We start from the raw sequence: 23,231 nt of genomic DNA, 5'->3' as shown, positions 1-23,231 counted from the left end.
AGTGACCACCCCAGCTTACACAAGGGAAGCAGTGAGAGTATACAGCATGCAGCTGGAAGTGGGGGAGAGCTGAAACCACTTAGGCTCCCTTGGGAAACTCTTGCTGCTCAAGAAGATTAACATGCAAATAGATTTGAGTATTTTCTGCTTCTTACTGGCTCCTAAAAATCTAGAGTTTCAGGATGAACGTCGTCTTCTTCCTTGAAGTCAGCACAGCATCTTCACTAAAGAGTTTTCTACCTCTGTTTCCTTATTATTTTGGTTGTTTTTGTTTTTTTTTTTGGTGGAATTGAGTTTCTGTTGTTGTTAGTAGGTTTTATTGGTGGTGCTTTTTTTTTTTTTTTTTTTTTTTTTTTTTTTTTAAACTAAAAGTTTAAAACTTTTGAATTAGAGAAAACTGAGATTTTGCTGATAGAAGTGTAATACAAATATAAGCCTAAATGTCAATTTTTCTGATACTCACTTTATCTTAATAGGGTGGGCTGTGATCTTCAAACTCTGTATTTCTCATTGTTCAGCCTTGTCTAGCTTTCTGTGTTAAAACAAGTTCTATAGAGTCTTCTAGAGAGCCATCCTCCTGCAGTTCTCAGGCACAGTTATGTTCTCTCCTTAATCAGACCACTGCCTTCTCATCCCATGCTAGATTTTCTACCTACTGTGTTTCATGGACTATACCATTCTAGCTTTCTTGTAGCCTGGCTATCACTTGTGGATCAAAGGACAGCACCATCTTTCTCTCCTTGCAGAAGATGCCCTGTGATCTAATCTGTGTGTCAGCAAAAATAACGGGTACCACAGAATGTTTCTTTCCTATGTGAACATGCAAATAACAGGAAAAGCTTCCATCCTACTAGAGGATGGTTTTCCAGGAAAATAAATAAATAGATAAGTACTAAAAAGGCAGTTACTAAAAAGATGTAAAGGAAATGTGAACTGTTTGAATGAAGTTGCATGCTGATGCATTATAACCTGTACTTGGCAAATGCACAGGAGACAGTGAATCCATGAGCTGCTCAGCTGATCTAATATTACGCTGCTATGGAAATGAAGTCTTTTTTCCACACCATCTCCATCTCTGATTTGTAACTGTGTGGTCCTATCTTTTGTGTCCTGGGCTTCTACAAAAATTGCTTCTACAATTAGCACACTAGAGCAGTAATAATGTGTGTGTGTATATATATGCACACATACACATCTTCTGGACTAGTTTATTGCAAAGCAATTTTGTGAGTTAAATCAACTTGTGGAATCTTGTCAGAGTTGGTGCCAGGGCAAGGTGAGAGGAGGAAGAGGCCTGTTATAAGTGAGAAGGGGGATGGCAGTGCCGTCTGCTCTCAATAGAAAATCAGCAGCTGACCCACCAAATGGGTATCACCAGAGTCTAAGGTGCAATTGATTCCAATGGTCCTTATACTTGGGAACAGAGGAAAATTTTAAGAATGATAGCAAAAAATCTGTTTTCTGAAAGAGAAAGGTGAAAGACACCAGGCACATCGCTATTTAAAATAAATCCTCCAAGAGGATCAAAACAGATACTAACAAAGAAACGTGGAGGATTAAGTTTCAAGTTTAGTATCACTGAGAGATTCACTGACAGATCACCAGAAGCTCTATTACTTTCTCTGGACATCTTAGCAATCTTTGAATGAGCTGAACAATTAATCAAGAATATTCATGTCTGGTCGCTGCTCTATAGTTACCAGTCCTGCATAGAAGAAAGAAAAGAGCGGAGTTTGCAACAAATGGCTAATTGCATGATGTTAGGATGATCACTACACAGCATATCCTTACTGCAGGTTTCTGGAGTCAGTTATGCTGTCATTAAGAACTGGTCATTAATATAGTTAGCTTATTTAATGCTAACAAAAATGTTGAATATTTTTGAGAAGGTATCATACAATGTAGGGTTTATCACTTGGAAATATGTTTGAAATATGTTGTAATAACAGATTTGTAACAACACAGATGCACTCTCCTAATAACACTCATTGCCAAGCTTAAATATAGGTACTAAATACTTGGAGCAGAAATATGAGAAAATTCTATTGTATCTACACAATATACTTACATAAACTGTTTCTACACACAAAGATATCAGTACGTAAGTAGAGTACGCTAAACCCAGCCCAGCTCTGGATGTGATTCAGGTTGCTGTGAATGACTGCCAAGGCAGACTATATTGCTCATCCCAGTTTCAACCTGCCCTAATTCCCTTTATGAGTTTATTATTTAGTGCTGGTTTAGTGCTCAGAGAGACCCAAACAGGAAGCGTCTGGGCGTTCTCAGTTCATGAAGTGGGTGGGATAGAGTTCTTTGGAGAAAACAAAATATGATCCACCTACAGACAGCGTTAGGCCAGCTCCCCAATTTCCTCTAAGTAGAACAGAGGCTTTTGTTGCCTTGGTTACTGGAATGATCAGCTGGTCAACAGCAAAATCACAGTCTCCAGACAGAACATCCTTTTGCATTTCTGATGGCAGCAAAGGATGCGATTGTTGAGGAGAAACAAAACAAAACAAAACCCCACAAAATGCTGTTAATCTCTGTGTCTTTTTTTTTATTATTAAAAAAAAAAAAAATCGGCGCCTTTCTAAGGAGGTCGTACAAGGTCAGTGAATGGAGGGGGCATTGTTTAGTGAACAGCTAGGCTTTTCACTAAAGCAACATTCCTGGATGTTTAATTTTCCATTCTTTTCTTAACAAAGATAAGAGTGAGCACTTGAAATTGTATGCCAAATTTCAGTGCTTAGAGAACATCAGTGACATTTGTACAGCCAGATTATGGATGACCATCTAAAAATTGTTCTCCTTCTCACTAGAGGTGTAGCTGTCTTATTGCTGTCATCTATCTATTCTTCCTTGAGCACAGAAATTGGTAAACACAACCAATTGCTTCCCCTGTGAGGTATAATCAAATCCAAATGGTTTCTTCTAGTTTCAAACACAAGAATTTCAGTGTCGTGATACTTGAGTGACAATTTATGCTGAAAAGGGATTCCAAAATAATTTTAAAAGTTTCAAGTTCCAAAAAACTGTTGTTGTATCCCTTCTTTCCCAGAAGGGTGTAATATGATGTAGTTGTTCTTCAATTATATTTCAAATATCCCGAGTAGACCTGGCTCCCCTGCTCTGGCAACTGTTCTTTTTGCAGCAGATCAATCTCCAGATACCGGTAACATTTATTTTTATTATTTTTGTTCTTTTTTTAATGGAATTCAGGTTTGATTATTTTTATCTATGTGAGATGCTAGTAGAGCAAAATGAACACCAGCGACAGCTCAGTGTAGCCTACTAGGATGCTGCGAATGAGAATCTCAGTTATGGTGAGGTCAAGGAGCCAGAATGTGAGAGTAATGCCACAGGAATACCTAGGCTAATCTAAGTGAAAAGGCATTTATTACCATATGACTTTGCATTCAAAAACTTTTGACATACTGTAAATCTACCTAGAAAGAAAAGCATGATTTTTGGGTGAATATGGAAGTTTCATTTAAATGAATTGAGGCTTTAGAATTTAATAATTAGAAATAATTTTTAAGAACCTCAAACAGCCATTAATCAACACTGGAGTTAGGAACTCAAGGATGCACTTTCAAAGATTTTTACTAAGTTTTTCAGTATTACCAACATCATTTTACTAGCATAAACTAGGCACATTAAGAGAATACCCAAATATTGATTATTTTTAACTGCTTGTGCTCTGTTCAGCTTAATATAAAATATTTCCAGTGAAGTTGTATTCTTGTACTATTGTAGTGTTTTACATTGTTAGAACTGTAAGATACTGTTCAAATCTAAACTTTAACTGTTCAAATTGAGGGATGTGGTTTAGGGGTGGTGATGGGTTGACAGTTGGAATAATGATCATAAAGGTCTTTTCCAACCTCAGTGAATCCATGTTTCTGTAACTCTATGACTCCAAACATCATAGGTGCATTATTATAATTTTAATGTAAAATTCTACATGTTTTTTATCCTAAACAAAAAAATTCAGCTCACAGTACCTGTCACAGTTCCTTTCAAAAAAATTGGTTACATCAAGGCAGATGTTTTTTCCTAACAATTTAGCAGTGTGTGTAGTGAGATCATTGATGGCAGAACGTACAGTCCATTTCATCTGCAAAGACTGTAAGTGAAACTGAACACTTGTGAGGAAGGGAGTGTTGGGATATTATGCTATTTTCTTTCTGGACAATCTATTTTATCACAAAGGTTCTGACTATTACAACTGCCAATCATATGAAGATTGACTGACAAACATTTGATGGGGAAATGCATGTTTCTGAGCTTCAGATCAACAGCCTAATGTACAACACCTGTTCTTATTCCAGTCATTGTAAAACTTCTACAGTGAACAAGCAAGAAATAGACCTTACTGTTTTTTCATATCAATCCTTTATAAAGGAAACCATGATAGGTGGCTTCTAGAGACTGCCTTCGCTGTAATCACATTAATCTGAGCAATAGAAAATTGAGCTTGATAAGCCCTTCTTATAACTAAAAAATAAGAATTTTGCACAGGTGGAGTGCTTGACTGGCCAGAGCAGCTGATCAGAAGAACTGCCAGGGACACCTCACCCTGTTTCTGGAAAACAAAGAATCACAGAATGGCTTGGGCTGGAAGGGACGTCAGAGGTAAGGTAGTTCCTCCCCCCTGCCTGGGCAGGGCTGCCACCCACCAGCTCAGGCTGCCCAGGGCTCCATCCAGCCTGGCCTTGAATTTCTCCAGGGATGGAGCATCCACAGCTTCTCCAGGCAGCCTGTGCTTCTGCCTCACCATTCTCTGAGCAAAGAATTTCCTCCTAACATCTAACCAAAATCTCCCCTCTTTTAGTTTAAAGCCATTCCCCCTTACCTATCACTATTAGGTAAAAAGCTGCTTCCCTTCCTGCTTATAATCTCTCTTCAAATACTGGAAGGTCATCTACACAATGACACAGTGAAAAATAATAGGAGAAAAATCTGCACAGCAGCATGATTCTGAAGTAGGCAGTTTGTCTGCAGCACGAACGGAGGCCGCGGGGCCGGGCTGCAGGTCAGAGCGGGCGCGGCCGCGGTGCCCCCGCGGAGCGGGTGCAGGGACGGCTCCGCCATCGGCGCACCTGCGGCAGCCGCAGAGCCGGGTCCGCGCGGAGCGGAGCGGCGGCGCCATGGGCACCACGGCGGGGCAGCAGCTCCGAGCTCTCTTCTATGTGCTGTCGCCCGGCGAGAGCGCGTTCGGCACGCTGGAAGAGGTGCCCGACTACGTAGAGAAGGTGAGAGCCCCCTCTTCTCCTCTTTCCCGGGGGCATCCTTTGCCAGCTTCTCCACCCACCCTGTGCCCATGCACCACCTGCCTTTTTCCAGAGGACTGGGGAAGATGTGACCTCAAAAGGGTGCCCAAAGTAAGATGAAATACCTTATCTTTCACTGACTGCAAGCTGTGTACTCTTCTAATGCATTATAAATGAAGGCTCGGATACTTACTCCTGATAGCAGGAGGTAGAGTTTTCAGAGGAGCAGCCCACATCTGAGTGTTGATGTTAATGCTGTTCAAATTGGCAGTGCTGAGTAAAGCAGAAAGCATGACACTGTCAGGCTATTCAGGCCAAGATCCTACCTTTACAGAAAAAGTCAAAAAGTCAGCTCTCAGCCCTTAAAGTTAGTACCACCAGCTCAAAAGAAAAAAACTAAACAAACAATTCATATTCAAAAGAAAAAAAAAAACAAAAACCAAACACAAAGGTTGTTTAAGAGAATGAGAACAAATATTTGTGTTGGGACAGTGCTGTCTCCTATAGCTCCGAGGCAAGAGTACAGAGGTCCAGTGTGAGAGCTCTCTTGGCAGCAGTGTGTCACATTCTCCCCTCCCACTCTGCCGGCATATCTGCTTTCATGGAGGTACCTTTGCTCCCTTCTGTCCTACCAATTGCACATATTTATCATGGCACATATCTTGAACTCCCGTGCAGCGGCTGCTATTGGGCTGTAGTGGGGGTGTTATGGGGTTGTGCAGTGCTGTCAGCAGCTTACCAGGAATCTCAGCATTCAGCAACCCACCGCTGATGGTGGCTATCAGCAGACATTGTCCCTTAGGACAGGATAAGCAAACCCAACCTGTGCACACAGTGTCTGGTTGAGGGATTGCCTTCCTCAGAGGTGTTGTGCAACTAAGCTATAATGTGATGGTCAAGGAGGTCTGTCAAGAGCCTGCCAGTTTTGCCTAGTCAGCTGATTGTTCCCTCCAGTTCTACCTACTGCCTTTCTCTATCTCTTTTAATGTTCCCATATTCCCACATTTTCAGCTGAGTGTCACACATTTTCTTGCCAGCACCATTCCTTAGCATCCCTGGTTTTTCTTCTGCCATAGAAGCTTGTTGCCTATTCTGCTCAGAACTTATCCTAACCCATTATTCCTGGTACTGAGCACACAGTTAAGAATATTTGCAGAAGTATTCTTAATTAGCATTATAGAAATGCCTGTAGATTTCTGCTGTTGTATAGCTCTCATAATAAGTTTATAAGAGAATGTGTATTTAGCAAAAAACTTACACTAGAAAAGGTTTCTCAGAATAGTTAAACTTCCTGTAATTGCTGTCTTGGAATAGTTCTAGCTGGAATCCGTCTTGATGTATTTGCTGTCAGTATAACTCTGTTGTGTGTAAAAGTCTTATAGTGGTCCAACTATCTCAACTCTATAACCTTGGTCTGAGCTCTTCTGGCTGTACCTTTGTGGGTAAAAGTAACTGTTCTGTTCCTCTCCAGCTGCTTGTAACTGTGTTGAGATGGTAATAAATGAAGGCTTCAGTTCAGATTACTCACGCTCTAAAAAACAGTGGTGATGATGATGATGATGTGAAACAAGCTACAGATTAAATTAGTGACTCCTACCCCCCCTTTTTTTTTTTTTTTTTTTTTTTTATCTGAGCTTCAGATGTGAGATTTAGATCTTGTCTGGTCTGTCATGTACTAGATAATGTTCCTAGCTCATTAGATCACATAATGCTAGCTGTGGGGATATGTACCTTCTGTCTTTAGAAGGGTGAAGGAACCTTCAAGTTCATTCGAATGGTCATTTTGTAGGAGCAGCTCCTTTGATCTGGACTCAGTCATGTAGAATCATAGAATCATAGAATCACCAAGGTTGGAAAAGACCTAAAAGATCATCCAGTCCAACCGTTCACCTATTCCCAATAGCTTCTACTAAACCATGTCCCTCAACACAACATCCAGTCTTTCCTTGAACACCCCCAGGGTCGGTGACTCCACCACCTCCCTGGGCAGTCCGTTCCAGTGCCTGACCACCCTTTCTGAAATTCTATGATTCTATGATTCTATGATTCTCTCACACTTAGTAGATGGATGGAGGGAACTCTTTTTGATCGTTGTTTTCATGAGCAGAAACAATTTCACTTCTTGTTGTGTTCTAGAATTATCAGTTATGCTCAATAAAGACTTCCCTGTACTCAGACCTTAGAGGAGATAGCACTGGTTCCTTCTGCTGAAAGCTCAAAAATGGAAACATTAAACTTTGTAATTACTGTTTTTCTTTGCTATTTACTCTTTACTTTGTAGAGCCTAAAAATTAAGTTCACATTTACACTCAATTCACATTTTTAGGCTTTGCTTCTAAATAATGAGGCACAGAACCTGCTTATTTAGTTCTGCGTGAAAGTTAAGATTCTTACATTATGAAGACCTGGGACTTTAAGAAAATAAGCTGTTTCAAGGCTTGCAATAAAATGGTGAATTTATGCTGAGTTTCAACTGAGAGTACTATTTTTTTGCAACTGTATGAAGTAAAAATTGGTTTAAAATGGTCCTTCACATTCTCTAAGTATTGGTTACTTGTAAGGGAAGCTCTCTTACTCGATGTAAGACTTTCAATTTATGGCTCAGTTACTCACGAAACCCACAAAAACTAACGTAAATCCCCTTTAAGCATTTCTGGTGATGGATGAAGAGAAAGAAAGTGGAAACAGAATAAAACATTTATAGATCAGAAGATATCAAAATGGGCCAGCTGCTGTCTCTGACCCAGGAGTCAAACAGTGGCTATTGCTTAATTTTGTACCAGTTTGCTTGCAGAGGCAATGCTTAAAAATTTTGCCAGAACTATCTATCCTCCTCAGGTTCCTTAAATGCCTTTATAGTCATTATAAATGAGAGGAAAAAAAAAAAAAAAAAAAAAGAAAAAAAAAAGAACCAAAACAAACCACCAAATCAACAATCAATCAAAAAGACTACTAGCCAAACAAAACAAAGCAAAAAACAAACAAACAAACAAAAAAAAACCAACAAAACAAAAGTTTAGGCTACTGGAAATTGTCTGCTTTTTTGACCATCTCCTTTTTTCCAGTTTTAATTGTTACCCTTCTGCTGTCTTACACTTTTTCCACTTGCTTTTGGTTGTATGGCATGTAACTTGTTGAAATCCTGACCTGTGAAAATAACTACTAGGTCTTATGTTCATAGAAATAGTATATGCTAGTCTTGATGCAGTTGATCACTTTGATCTGCTTTGAACACAGCATAGTGTGGATGTATGGGGGAGAGGTAGTAATTTCTTAGATACTAAAAGGTATGTCATAAATTTTACAAGCTCCTTGATGGGCAGGGGGTTAAGACTGCCTGAATATTTCTTTATCCTCTTTACTCTGACACTCCCTGTTTGTGAGTCAAAAAGTGCTGTCAAATCTTGGCTGCCTCACAGCTTCACAGTGGGAAGAAAATATTTAATGAAGTCAATGGGAAAGAAGTTGTATTAGTATAAAGTCAAGTATTTTAACCATTTCAGAAGTTACTAGGTAAAGTGCTGCATAGAATATAAGCATCATATATTACCTGTGTACTATTTTCATTTCATGAAAAAAGAATTCCAGTTATTCTGCTCTGAGTCCATTCAATTTGAAGTGCAGCTTCTGCTGCTCCATATCTATAACTTCAAACCTGCCTCTAGTCTATGCTAAAGCTGACTCTTAATATTGTGGTCAAATATTCCTTAGCTGTTCTTGCAAAGACCATTTTTATTTCCGCTAGTTGTGCAGGCACAATTATATGGCCTGTTTGATAAGTTAGGGATCTGTTGTTTAGCTATAGCAACTAAAAGAAAAAAGAACAAACACAACATTAATAATCGTATCTAGCTAGAAATGAAAGAATTAAAATAAAACAAGAAGCATTTATATTTTTCTAGAATCCTTCAATGATTTCAAATGGAGGGTGGCTTTTTATTGTTTCAAGTATCAGATTTACCACACTGTTTTTGCTGGGAACTGTTTAGGTTTTATCCTTACGTTTTCCTTTGCTTTCAAAGGTTTTATATCATCAGCTAGTGTGTATCCCAAGGAGGCCTTTAGATATCTAAAATGCAAGCTAGGCATCTAAATTAAAAAGTGCCATGTTGATATTAATCTTCGTTCATCTGTTATTGTAACCTAACCCTGAGCTGCTGCAGTTTATGAACTTTCACATTTCCTAGACACTATAAATCTCTTGCTGGTTGCATGGTTTGAATCATCCCATTCTTTTTTGACTGAGCAATCTGGTCTATATCCATCTTAGTCTCTTTGGTGTCCCAGCCTGTTAGGAATTCCCGGATCATGTCTCACTTGGCAACAAAAACGAGCATCCTCCAAAATGCAGTGGCATTTGCAGAAGCATCATGCTTCTTCCATGAAAATATGGTATAGTCACAAGCACTGTGGAGGGTTTCACTGTGTGGATCCACATGTCTGCAGGTCACTTGAAGGGGGCAGTGATAGAAGACTAAGAGGGACATCGCTGACAATATGCTGCTTCCAATTAATGGTGGGATAAAAACTCATTGATGTTGCATTTCTCTATCCCTTAAAAACATGGTGGGAATTTTATGCTTTATAATACCACAGAAAAGGTGACCTAAATTTTCCTACAGAGTGAGATGTTTTAAGTAATGTTCACATGCACAGAGATCTGATGGAAGGAAAATTGCTGCTTCCTATTTTCGTTGCTGCATAACCTTTTGTGGTGGAGATGGTGGCTGGTGGGGGCTGGTCACTGCTCCATCATCACTGTTTCCTTCCGTGAACTGCAAGGACTGTTAGGACTTCTGTGTCAATAAAAACAAAACAAAATCAGTAACAAACAAATAAACAAAAACCCCTGAATGCATATGCTCTGCCAATTACTTCTGGTCAGTCTTTTTTCATTCTTCAGGATGCTGATGAAAACTTGAAAATAGCTGTAGCCATCTGCAGTGATGAAGCATAACATTGTCATAGTAGTATTGCAGTCCTATTACTAGTTATGCCCATACCTTTTACTAGTGGGCGCTGTTCTTGTGTGTTTTCAATTTGTCTGTAGATCTGAGACTCAGGATATACAGTGAGTTAAATCCTAGGCTGAAGCAGTGTTATGACTGAAAAATGCTTGTCTCACACAATATTACAGTTTACTTCTCGAAGGCTGAAAATGATTTCACAGCTAGTGCCAACACAAAAGAAAAAATAGTGCACTTCATCATTGCTACTTGGTCTGCAAACATGTTATGGCCAAGGTCAGAATGGGCTTCATAGTTAGTTCACATAGTTTCTAGGTTTTCTGGTGAAAATTCATACAGAAGAGCTGTTGCTATCGGCAGCGAAAAGCATGGTAATAGGCCAAGTAGAAAAAAAAATGCTCACATTAATATCTCTTTTAGATGGTGTAATTGGATGCTGCATTCAGTAGCTGAACGCTATCAAAAAAATACATAACAAATTGAAAGCAGATTCTGTTTTACCTTGGGATTAGAGGTGTCCACTAATGTTGCTTCTACCACTGATTTACTTAAATATGAGAAATGAGTTTGGAAAGAGTTTTGTATTTTATTTTGTTGCTGTTCAAGAATTTATGTGCAGATAATATAAATTTATATGGCATAGAGTTATTATGCTGGTTGTATATATGAAATGAAAGACTAGTAGGTTGTGTTTGTTTGTAAAATCCATGAGGAGCATTACTGGATTTATCAGGGTGCAGTAGTAGCTAGAAAGATGACAGCTAGCCTGTAAAGGAAATGCTAAGTCACAGCTTGAACCAGTGACTGAGTGCCTTCTAGGAAGGTAAGGCCACCCAAGGAAGATCTTGGCTTTACCCCTCCCTGACTTCATTTAAGTGTTGGCAGTGGAGCTGAGGGCATCTCATCTGGAGATCTCTGCTTACATGAGGTCCTTACAGGACTTCTGAAGGTAAGCAGTTTCTTGTTTCTGTGCCCACTGCTGCTGTGTTTGAGTAGATCCTCACTCTCCGTGGCCTGGGACTTTGCTGCTCTGCTGTGCTTTCCATCACGTTATACAAGCTGAGAAGTATATGGTGACATAAGATGCTCTTTGAATCATAGAATGGCTTGGATTGGAAGGAACCTTAAAAACCCAATGCGCCAGGTGTTGGCCACCCACTAGATCAGGCTATTCTAGGTTGGCCCTTCCAACTTAGGGGTCTCGAATGCCTCCAAGAATGGGGTATCCACACCTCCTCCAGGCAGTGATTCCAGAGCCTCACCACCTTCTGAGTAAAAAGTTTCTTTCTAAGGATTCTGAAAAAGTGGATCTAATCTTGCTTGTGTTGTGATTTCTTTATTTCTTCCATTGTTTTGCAGAGCATTCCGTTCTTCATTGCTTTTATTGTGTTAGAATTTGCTGTCAGCTGGGTTCAGCAGCATAAATTGCCAGGTCGGATCAATGATGGCATAAGTTCTCTTTCACTGGGTATCCTATCTCGACTTCCAGAGTAAGTATGCATGTTATATTGTTTGAAGTCATTTTCAAAGTGCTTTGAATTCAGTCATTATCTTGTCTGATTTCAGTGGAGTTCTAAAAGATTCTTATGCTTGAGAGAAATGTTATAAACATGATCACTATTTCTTCTGTTCTGCATAGAAGTCAAAAGATTAATTTGAATTACTTCATGGTGAATGTATTTTAAATAAATGCCTATTATTAAATACTAAATATATACTAATGGGGAATCTGACTAATTCTTAAGTGCTTTTCAGATACTCTAAATAATTCTGAGGAATATTGTGTTTTAGATCTTACTTTTCATTATGTGAACTTCCAGATGGTAGATTTTATTATTTTTTTGTCTGTTAAAGAGGGGTTAGGTTTCTGTTTCCTAGGTGTGAATTTACAGATTACTATAATTGCATATAATTTGTTCATTACAGGAAGAAAAGTTTCAATTATTTGAATCTGACTGTATAATATATTTTCAGTTCTTTCCAATATTCCCACAGTTCTTTTTTGAATCCTCAACAGTTTTTCAGCCTTCTTAGTGTTGATGTCTCAAATACACTCCATATTTCAGAAACTGATACATCAGTGCCAAGTAATGAAGTCATTTGTTCTCTATTTCTACTTTTTCTTTCTCTCTTTATATATCCCAGGTCCATGTTAGTCCTTTGAGCCATCTTTCATCCTCAAATACTTTTTTTAGATTGTGGTTTACATTCCTCATTCATAGGCAATGTGTTCTTAAATTTGGCCACACAGAAATGTATGGATGATATATTTGATCATCCTTAAATGTTTTGAATCTGTGAAATGCAGTCTTCACTACTTACAGGTCCCTCATTCTTGTCATTGTGAATTTTACAATCTAAGTTAGTGATAAAATACATTTAAAAAGCACTGAAACAACAACAAAAATCCGTACTGACAAGTTATATCCGTTTTCTTCTTACTTAAATTCTGAAATCTGCTAGTCATCCACTTTATTTATTGAATGTTTGAATTTGTACAGTATTTTTAGTCTTTGTAACAAAGGAAAAGCATGAAGTCTGTGTTCAAACAATTTTATGCACTTTTAATAAGACTTGTGAACATGATTGTGAAGGAGGAACATTGAATTTGTTATATTTTAAGCTAGCATAAATTACAAATTTAAGTACTGAACTTGTGTGCACCAAAACACAACACTAATGAAAGCTTACTCTCATTTTCGTGCAGCTAAAACAGAGATAGTCCAAATATCATTTTCTTTAACATATTTGTATTTTTCTAGACAGTAGTATGCTTCAGATTTACCATGTTTATTTTTCTTATCTGAAATATTCAGGACAGATGAAGTTAAACATGGGGACTGAGATATGTGTGATGAAGTTTAAATGGTTTTGTGAGGTCTTTTGGCTGCATTTAAGGAATACTAAAATGCTTCAGAGGCACTAATTCCTGGAACAAATGCTTGTTAAGAAAACTAATGTTGCATGTGTGGAACGCAGCTTAGCAAGGTGCTGAATACTTTTATTATTTTGGCACTCAGTACTTTGCTGCAGAATTTGGCTTGTGGGCTAGGCAGTTTTCTTTTGGATAAGAAATATTTTGTAAGTTATTTTGAGTGAACGAAACAATCCTTAAGGAATGCAAACTTTGTAGGACCAGGCAAATCTACAGGATCAGGACACTTATTCATTGATTTACCAGCACAAGAAGCCTCATGTGGGTCACTTGCACTACTCTCTCATGGCTGGACAAACAAGACTCTTCTCAGTGGTTAAAAAAAAAAAAAAAAAAAAAAAGCTTTGAAATTTCTGACTGAATATCAAAGAAGCAAGCAAAAAAACAGACTTTCTAAACTATTTAGTTCATGTTAATAACAGAGTTCCAATAGTGACTGCTTAGAGTAGATACCCTTTCATAAACAAGAAGAGTTTGAAATGTTAGAATACTAAAAAGGCTTGAACTGAAAAAACAAAACAGTTTACCCTTCTGCCCTCTGCTTCCATAGTGTGAAAGAACTGGGTTGGAAAAAAAGTAGCATGCACAAAACCCGTTGCTAAGATTTTCACTTCAGTCTTTCCTTTTCAGGAAGAAAAAAAGGTAGGGAAAGCTGACAGAAACTGCTAAAACAATATTTCAGCAGAACCCACAGCATCAGGGGAAATAGGAGTGCAAATCATTAACAGCTGAAGGTTAGATTAACACACCATTGATTGTATCCTCTCCCAGGGACTAATTTTCATTTTCTCAACTAGCAGCAATGGTTTGCCACTTCCTTAAAAAAAATCTGTGGTTGAGTCTAAAATGGTGGGCTTCAGTCTATTATTTAGAATGAAGCTTCAGATGCGTCATTGCATGGAGGTCTTTAGATTTTATGGAAAAATTAGGAGTCACAGACCATATTCATCCTGTGAGCATGTTTTTCCATTTCACAGTCTGTATAACAAGTACTGTGTCTCTTCAGGGAAAACAATATTTATTCAGTGTTTCTTACTTCATTGTTGGAGAAAATGCAAATCATAAATTATTGATATTTGTTTGCCAAATATAAAAAAAAATTATATAGGTGCAAGAGGAAAAGTATAATCAGAGAAGGTAATGTGTTTTGTTTTAGACTTATTAGACTCTACAGCATACAGTAAGTACAATTGCTTTGTGTATACATATCACTTCTTCTAAAATAGTCCATACGTTTCTTAAATATAATTTTCTCTGCTTTAATACAATACTGTGCATCCCTCTGCATGTGTGATTGCTAGATTTTATATACAAAGAAAAGTAATTCGGAAGAAAGGGAAAAAATTGAATTATTAACCTTATTCCCTGCAACTTAAATGTTGGTGGCTTAAAAATTTCTGAGAACTTTATTCTAAGTAAATAACTAACTTCTTTAACAAACCATTGCCAGGAGGCTTTAAATGCTGCTTTAAAAATATTGTCCCAAGAGAAAGTTTATTTTTGATATAAATATCCTCTATACAAGTATGTGCATTATTTAATATTGGCCCATTTCTTTTTTTAAAGCAGCAGAACATAAATCAAATCAAAAAGTGTTTGGGGGATAACTGAGGTAGGTATATTTTCGAACTAGTTGGGAAAGTCTCTGTTCTTTATGGTCATGCTCAATTGCCAGCTTTTAGAGCACGGATCTGCAGTACAGTTGTAGTGTGTGTGCGAATTTATATGTCTGATGGTTTTGTCAGTCAAATCTGCAATGAACTTCCTAATTCTGAAGAGAACACTATATATTAAAGACTTTGTTTTCTGAAACAGGGAGGTTAAAGTTCTCTGAAGTGGTGGTGAGCATAAGAAAGCAGAAAGTGCTTTTGAGTTAGTTCACATTACACAGCTCAGATACTCAGATGCACATCAGCATCTGTAGTTGATTCAGAGGAGTACAAATCCTGTTTCTCCTATATACCAGTACAGTTCAGTTCTGTACAGATCTGGATTTCACATAATTCCAGAAGCGAGATTGAAGGGGTGGTTTCACATACATTTTAGGTCAAAACTGCTGCCAAATGAAACACCCTTGCCTGACTTGTATTCTGTTTGCTTATTTCTGTCTCTGATCTTCCTTTCCCCTTTTGCCAGCATCAGGATTTGTGTTGCTCTGTGGTGAAGTGGCCCAGGAAGCGCATTGAGCACCTTCCCCCATCATACGAATCTGAATCAGTTCTTACCATAGCTTCACAAAATCTTGTACCAGAACAAGAAATGGGCATGGAAAAAAGCAGTCAGGGTAGCAAGATTAGTAATATTTGATTCTTTTGTTGTAGAACTGAGTTACCCACTTCTAAATGTATGTAAAATTGAGGTCTGAAAACAGAACCTCTCAATGCTTAATTAGTAACAGTGTGCAGTTAGAATGCCCTTGTTTGAGACTGGTGCAAGCAGTTCACAACCCCATGAAGCTGGCATAGTCCTAACAGAAAGCAAAATACTCGCCTGCATCAATACATCCATTTAAAGTAAGTTGTGGCTTCCTAAAGTACCTCCTAGGTATTTCACTATGCTTAAGACTGCGGAAAATTATCATCTCCTAAGCTAGTGATTGTATCTCTTAGAAGAAAATTTGATATGTGCAGTCTCTTGTAAATTAAAATTTCACTTTAAGACTTATTAGCTACATTTTTCTCCACATCTGTTTGAATAAAGCTTTGGACAGCTGTTTACTTAGACCATGGTCAGATGTGTTGCTTCTGGTCCAGCTGCCCCCTCAGATCTGCCAACATAACTGCGCATTTAATTGCTCCCTAACCTGGTCCTGACAAAGTGATCCAGCTAAAAGCAGAAACAAAAGCCCCCCAAGAACTATAAAAGAGGTGTTTAACCTCAGCTGCATTCATTTTGACAGAGCTGGGTCAGGGAGCAGCTATGCATGCAATTATGCTGGCAGGTCTGAGGGCTGGTAACCACCAGACTTAGGGCAGTGATGAGCAGATGGGGCCAAAATGGGAAGGTAATCGCTTAACCTGATTAAATAGCAAGGCTGCTGAGCCCCTACACCAACCGTACTTCTGGCTACTGCACTTCTTCCTATGTTCACTGACATAGTCATCCCTTTCTCTTGTGTTAGTTAAGATGTCTATCTGATCCCTTGCTAAGGCATTTCAGATCAGTATAGCAGCAAAAGGTATTTGCTTAACTGCAGAGAGATAGGCAGGCGAGCAGAACTAGCAGCCAGCAGCTTGACTGGTTTAGTCTCCACTGAAGCAGCATACAACTCCACAGCTTTAGCAGCTGTCTATGGCAATTTGGACACTGCCTGTCAATAGACGTTTCCATAAAAAAATTTTAATAGATAACAAGCTTGAAGAGACAGAATCTACTCACCATCCCATTCCTTCCTCTCTTCAAATAAGTTGCACAGTTATGTATTTCATAATAATATCCTCCTGGCTGCACTGTCTCATATGCTCTGCTAATTGGTCCCACGTTTTGCCAAAGGTCACAGCCCTCACAGCTCTGTAAGAATAAGTTTTGATATAATAATTCTCTGTAGGTAAAGCAATTAGAATAGGATAAACAGCATCACAAAGTGGGTATGGCTGTGCATGGGAATTGGCAGCATTTTCAGCAGACAGACCTGACTCTGGAAGGGAATTTTCTAATTCAGTTCAATTAAGCTTGTAGCAGGAACTATACATGAACAATCTTGGTTTGCTCTAATTCCTTTTTCTTGTTGGCCTACTTCTTCATCAATGAATGGAGTGGGGGTAACTCAGTAAATACTTGATTATTTAATCCTCATGAATATTGCTACTTTCTTGCTGTCCTGGTTTAACACAGCTTTATAAATCTGGTATAAGCTACACTGGCTTTGCAAAAGTTTGTATCTAGCTGTGCCCGTAAAAGATGCCAGAACCTCCTGCCTGCCATCATATGTTCATCACTACCTCCCTGCACCCCTGTTACCATCTCCACCTGTGGCAGTGGTGGGTACTCCCCTGGGCAGATTGGTGACAGTCAGGAGTTTGAACGGAGAATTTTGCAAACCTGATTTGTTTTGTTTGAGACATGCTGGAAAGCATCTGTGTGAGCACAACTCCTGGCAGAGTGCAGGAGTACCAGTGAGTAGCTGTGGACAGCCTGGTGTGCGTAGCGTGCTACTTTCTGGTGATGACTAAGGAAAGCTCTGAGCCAAAGCTTAAGGCTCCAGAGTTTCTAATGAAATGATGTATAAGGTACTAAGCATTAAAGAGCAGAATATAGGAGAGAGTCTTAGGAGAATCAGGATGTTCTCAAACTATTTGACTGAAACAACCAGTCACTACAAAGATGTTCAAGAGCTTGCCATGTTTCATGCAAACCTGTCAGGAAGCCAATTGCTCTTTTGAGTTGTAACTTCTTAATAATGAGACAGCAGTTTTCAGAATTTGTATTTGTTTACATTTTTAGTACTGCATCACTTCTTGTTTTTCTAGACAGTGGCCCAAATAAAGGTCTCTGAATTCATAAATATCAGAGCCCAGTTTTGCACCCAGCATGACTTGAAATGTAAAAACCATCTGTTAACATTTGTTCTCAAATATATTTGTGGTCTTCTGTGAGAACACAGGCTGTGAACTGAGTTGACTCTTATCAAAAACATGTTATTAAATTCAGTAATCTCTGAAGCTCACAAAATATACAAATTTCTCAAAACCTTTAGTTATTGCATATATTTTCATTCTATATTTTTCAGTAAGGTAAATTTCATGAGCATGCATGCAATTCTTTTTTTAGAAACCACCTACTCCAAACTATGTAGGGTACTTCTCTGGGTAAAGTACTGGTCTTTGCTAAAACATTTATTAGGCTTAAATCAGAATTCCACTAGATGGAGCACCGGGGTAGCATTTTTAGAAATGGCTAACCGTTTGCTGCGTTATGGAAATTGGGGAAAAATTTCTCCGTAATTTTCTAAATTAATGAAACTATTAGTCTTGTGTGAACAACAAACTATGACTTGAAAAAATCAGAATCGTGGCAAAAGCTGTTCACTAAAAATTACGTAAATGTTTTTTACTTCAACATTTGATGCACTATATCTCACTGAAGCTATTTGACTATGAGAACAGTTGTGTTACCTCTTTCTTTGTTCTAGATAACTCATAACTTCTGCGTATGTGATTTTTGAGAATATAATAGGCTTGTTCCTAATCTAACTCAAATGCTAATGCAGATTTGCTGACTTCAGTGGAATAGCCACTCTTCAGCAAGTAGGAGAGATCAAAATTCTTTATCAAATGAACATACTAAGCTCTTATGTTACACTTGCATGGTGTTATTTATATAAACATTAAAACATCAGGTCTGTTGCTTCATGTAAAATGATGTTTTAGTATCTCCTAACACTGCATGTCCTGAATTTACTGGATCTCATTTTACCGCTAAGCCTTCTGGCTAGGTATAAATAGATCTAAGAAATGCAATTTCTATTTTATAAAGGAAGAAGAACAAGCTTCCTTGTCAGAAGTACAGGTGTACAGAAATAAAGAATTTAAAATTTTTAAAAGATAATCTGAACATAAATTTACCAAAGGACTGCACATGAAGTTAGGATGGGAGGTGTTATTGCCGTGGGTTGTATTGTGAAAGGCAGTGGAATTTCTGACAAAAATATTTTAAATATTTAATATTGATTTTTTAAAATTGATTGCTTCTTTATGTATGAAAGAGCAAAGAAAAGAATAAATGACTCAAATTATACAGGCAGGAGATATTAAGAATAAAGATACTGCCTTTTGCTTCCAAAGCCTGTTTTTTTTTTCACGTTTGCTACCACCCACTATTAGAAGTTAATACTGGTGTCTTGAATTGGAGGACAAAAAAAGAAAGTGTAGCAGGATCAGGGCTGGTGAAAAACAGGTCAGCTCTGTAAGGTGACATCTTGACTAAGAGGGCATGTAGCACAGCTAGTAGGAATACCAAATTTACCTCTATTTCACTTTGCTTTGGAATTGATAATATTTTTTTCCACGTGAGGAAAACCAGGGATTTGCATTATTTAGACTAAAATGCCAGAGAAGAAAGCCATACTGAGGAAGAGGAGAGCATTTAATTCAGCTTTTGTGTCTGGTGGGAACATTTTTTCAAAATGTAGGTGCTATTTCCTGTAATCAAGGGCTTTCCAGAGCCTGATAATCATTTCCCAGATGTATCATTTTGGTGAATTATTTTTTAGCCTTAGGTTATTTCATGACTGATTTTGCATATTAAGAATGGGAGAGGATCATATTCATCTTGATGATAGAAAACAGGGAATAGAACTCCCACAGCTCCCTCTCCCCTTCCCTCCATCTTGTGGAAAGTTTGGCTTTATGCTAAAGTGTGAAAAAAGCCTTGACTGCAGTATGTCAGGCATATTTCAGTTCGATTTGTGTCAACCCTAATAAGTCAGCTGACAAGGTAATAAATTGGGTGTCTGTTCAAAACCTGGCACCTGTACAGGAAATAAAAGGGGATTTCAGTTGCAGAAGGTTTGCTTTGCTTTGCAAATGGACATTTTCTCAAGGCTCTTCTACCTCCTTCCCCTTTCTCTTCTTTACTGAATTCATATTATCAAAATGTTTATTTCAATTGTGACTGGAGCCAATTTTTCATCTGAAAAAGAAAGCTCTATGAGGGTCTTTGGAAATGGAAATCCTTACAGTTTCCATGCTGAAACAAAAGCTTACAGACCTTTTAATTATTCATATATCCTGCTGTTACATATATAGCCTGAATAATTTCCAATTACAGAGGAGAAACTGCCTTTGTTCAACATTTTGAAACTTTACATTGATGTAGTTGAATCAGGCTGGGAAAACTTAATTTGTTTAACCCAGGGAAACAATGTATTAGTAATACCTCACTATTTTTAATGATAATATAACCTCCTGACCGAGGTGTCTTAACATGTTTCCCTCTGTGTCTGACCTCCAAGGATGCAAGTCTGTTAAAGCTCTTGAGAGCTGAGGCTTTGTAGGTCCAGCTGTAGAGCTGTGTTTTTTAGCTCAGGGGCCCCAGGTCGTGTCCCAGTGTGATGCGAGGTGGTGACTACAGCAGTGGCAAGAGCCTAGGTTGTCTCCTTGTGGACTTCACTTTCAATATACAGTTCTTTCCCTGTGCTTAGAGAGACAACAGCTATTGCCCCTGATCCTTCTCACTTTCGTTGACTGTCCTGGGGACCATGGAAGACTTTTTCTGAAAGCTGATTCCAGGCTCAAAGGTTGATCTGTGAGCTAGGAAGCAAAACAGGACTTACAGGTTATTTTTGCCAGGAGTCAGCCGCCTGTTCTTCCAGTTGAATTTTCTCCACCTTTTCCCTCCTTCATTATCCCATTGGGATCTACTGTAAGTAGATCTTCGTGTCCACATGGAGAGTTCATCTCCCAGAATTTCCTTCTTGGACTTTTTTAATCAGAGGAAGTGATAATCTGACCCAGTGGAAGGAGAAAGGGGAAATGGTTTATTAAAATAAATATTGTCACCTTTAAATAAAGTATGCATGAACTTTAGAAACTAAGAGAGAAAAACCATCTATCTGAGTCAAAACAGTTGCCTAAGTGCCTACTTTGTACATCATAAGAAAATTTTCAGTAGAAATATTCAAAATCCAAGAAGACTAATCAATGTAATGTATATAATAAGGTTTTCTGTGTAATCTCTGGTTTAGAATTTATTACTCCTTATGCAGAAGATTGGACCAAATGACAAAAGTCTTAGCTATCTACTTCTGTCATATTTATGGTTAAAAACTAACATTTAAATGAGGAAAACGTTTTCTTAAGTTCTCCTCAGTATTTTCAAGAAGTGAAAATGGAACTTGAGGGAGAAAAAATAGGCAATATAAACCTTTAAAACTCCAAGTGAACTTTCAGAGTTGTAATAGAATGCAAGCTCTGGACTTTTCTATCTATCACACTGTAAATTAAAAAAAAAAAAAAAGAAAAAACTTAGCTAAGCAACTCTCCTTTCTCCAGCATTGCACAGTGATATGATGGATTGCTCCAAATTAATTATAGTAATCAGCTAGTGGTATGTGTTGTAGAATTGTGATTCAAGCATGAAGGAAAGAATAAGCAAATTCTGACTTGAACAGCAAATTACACATAAAAAATGTGTTGTAAGGGTAGCTCAAGTTTTACACCTTGGCCTCAACTTGTGGAAAAAATGAAAAGAAAAAAAAAAAAGACTCAAGGGTGAAATATTGAAAGCTGATCAAAAATGGAGAAAATGTACCAGTCCACATATCTTTGGATGTACTGCAAAGGCATTATATGTTAATAAAAGCAGAAGAATAAAGTAAGAAAACAGTACCTAATAATAACTGATACTGTATGTTGCAAAAGGTGTTTTAAATTTCCTGGCCATTGAAAAGATGTTAAGAAATGCCCATTTCTTTGTGTTTGAATAATATCAGCTCCCTTCTGACCTGTTGTGAAAGTGATTGAGAATTTATACTAACCTTTACAGATGCCTCATGAGGTGAATAGCAAAAATCTGGTTGGACATATATAATCTTCTTTAAAAATATTTATAGAACACAGCTCTTATGAAAATTAAACATGTTCCAGGTGTGTAAGGTCCAACTTCTGGGCATAGATCAGTTGATTTTTTGAAGTTGCAGATACACCTGCCATTGCAACTTAAGAGAAATCTTTAATCTGCCTGTTGCCAAAATGAAAATGTTTGAGTTTTGTTGCCATTTTGTTTTTGCCTAAAACATGGATTGGTTTATTTGTATTAGGTGTAGGAATGAGTTTGTTGCGGGTAAGGTATGGCAGCTGGCTGAGGAAAATACATTATTTCTCATCTTCCCAAGGAGTACCTCCTTCACCTTCTCTGCATGATGTGGAAGATGTAATGCTATCCTACTTGATGCCCAATATTGGAAACTTTGGATTTTTAGCTTACTTTGTTTCTTGTTAATAATTTTATTTAAAATACCATTATGGATATTTTATTTTTAATTTTAATTTTTAATTTTTAATTTTATTTAAAACACCATATATATATACCATAAATACCATTTATTTAAAATACCATTATACCAAATACAATAAGTATTAATGCTGGAGGCATGGAAGTACTGAATATATGTCTCCGTGAAAATATGAAGATGACCACAAAGTTCAGTGAGAGCATGGTTCTTGACTTGAAAAGGAAACATTTTCTGAGATTCCCTCCTATTTCAGTCCGCCTACTGAAAAGGACAGTGCATGATCATACTATTTTCAAGAATGTTCAGTACAATTCTACATGGCCAGTAAGATATATCAGTGTTTTCCCAGGCTGTAAAACAAGCTTTTGGAAGAGAAGGGATATAATATGTCCTCTTAGTTCTGTTGATTCAAGTTTTTTGAGGGGCTGTGCAGTAAACTAAAACACTGAAATCATCTACATGAAAAATTGTGACACAAAAATGAGCAGGTATGGACAGAGACAAATGGCATCCTCAGAATGAGCTCTCTCACATTCCGTGTGCCATATCCTAGCATTAAATCCACTCCATACTGAACTCAGCTGAACCAGTCAGGAACTTCAGAAAAGGAATTATCGTAGAATCATATCATGGCTTAGGTTGGAGGGGACATTAAAGATCATCTAGTTCAGGCCCTCCTGCCATGGGTGGGGTTGTCAGCCACTAGATCAGCCCAGGATTCTGTCCAAACTGGCCTTGAATACCTTGAGGGGTGGGGCATCCACAACCTCTCTGGGCAGCTTGTACCAGTGCCTTGCTACCTGCTGAGTGAAAAAGATCTTCCTAGAATCTAACCTAAATCTCCTGTCTTTTAGTTTAAAGCCATTCCCCTTCTGGGCTACAAGCAAATACTACTGTCTCAAGTCCAGTTTTTTGTCATCAAGAACCTCAAGTCCTTCTCTGCAAGGCTATCCTCAGCGAGTTCTTCCAGTCTGTACTTCCTATCTCAGATTGCTTCAACCCAAGTGTAACACCTTGCACATTGCCTTGGTTAAAACTCATTAGGTTCTCATGGGCACAGTTTTTGAGCCTGTAAGATTCTCTAGTAATTTCTCTTACTCATC

The 23,231-nt window shown here is 38.0% G+C and overlaps 1 protein-coding gene across 11 annotated transcripts in view; it reads left to right on the top strand.

Annotated features, from left to right (window-relative positions):
- Positions 1–5,011: 5,011 nt before the first annotated feature.
- Positions 5,012–23,231, top strand: part of AGMO (alkylglycerol monooxygenase) — a 179,190-nt gene continuing 160,970 nt past the window's right edge. For 10 of the 11 annotated variants that reach the window (XR_008209430.1, XR_008209429.1, XR_008209428.1 and 7 more), the window contains exons 1-2: positions 5,012–5,255; positions 11,600–11,730. Coding sequence is in view for 7 of the 11 variants with exons in the window: in XM_052695401.1 (XP_052551361.1) it covers positions 5,151–5,255; positions 11,600–11,730 (236 nt within the window). In the remaining 4 variants the exon portion in view is untranslated. The remainder of the gene's footprint in view (positions 5,256–11,599; positions 11,731–23,231) is intronic. The other variant, XR_008209431.1, reaches the window with a different exon arrangement.

This window comes from Tympanuchus pallidicinctus, unplaced genomic scaffold (assembly GCF_026119805.1).
Source record: "Tympanuchus pallidicinctus isolate F22 unplaced genomic scaffold, pur_lepc_1.0 scaffold3, whole genome shotgun sequence".
Classification (NCBI taxonomy): domain Eukaryota; kingdom Metazoa; phylum Chordata; class Aves; order Galliformes; family Phasianidae; genus Tympanuchus; species Tympanuchus pallidicinctus.
Note: the sequence above shows the minus strand (reverse complement) of the source record. Positions and strands in the feature narration are given on the sequence as shown.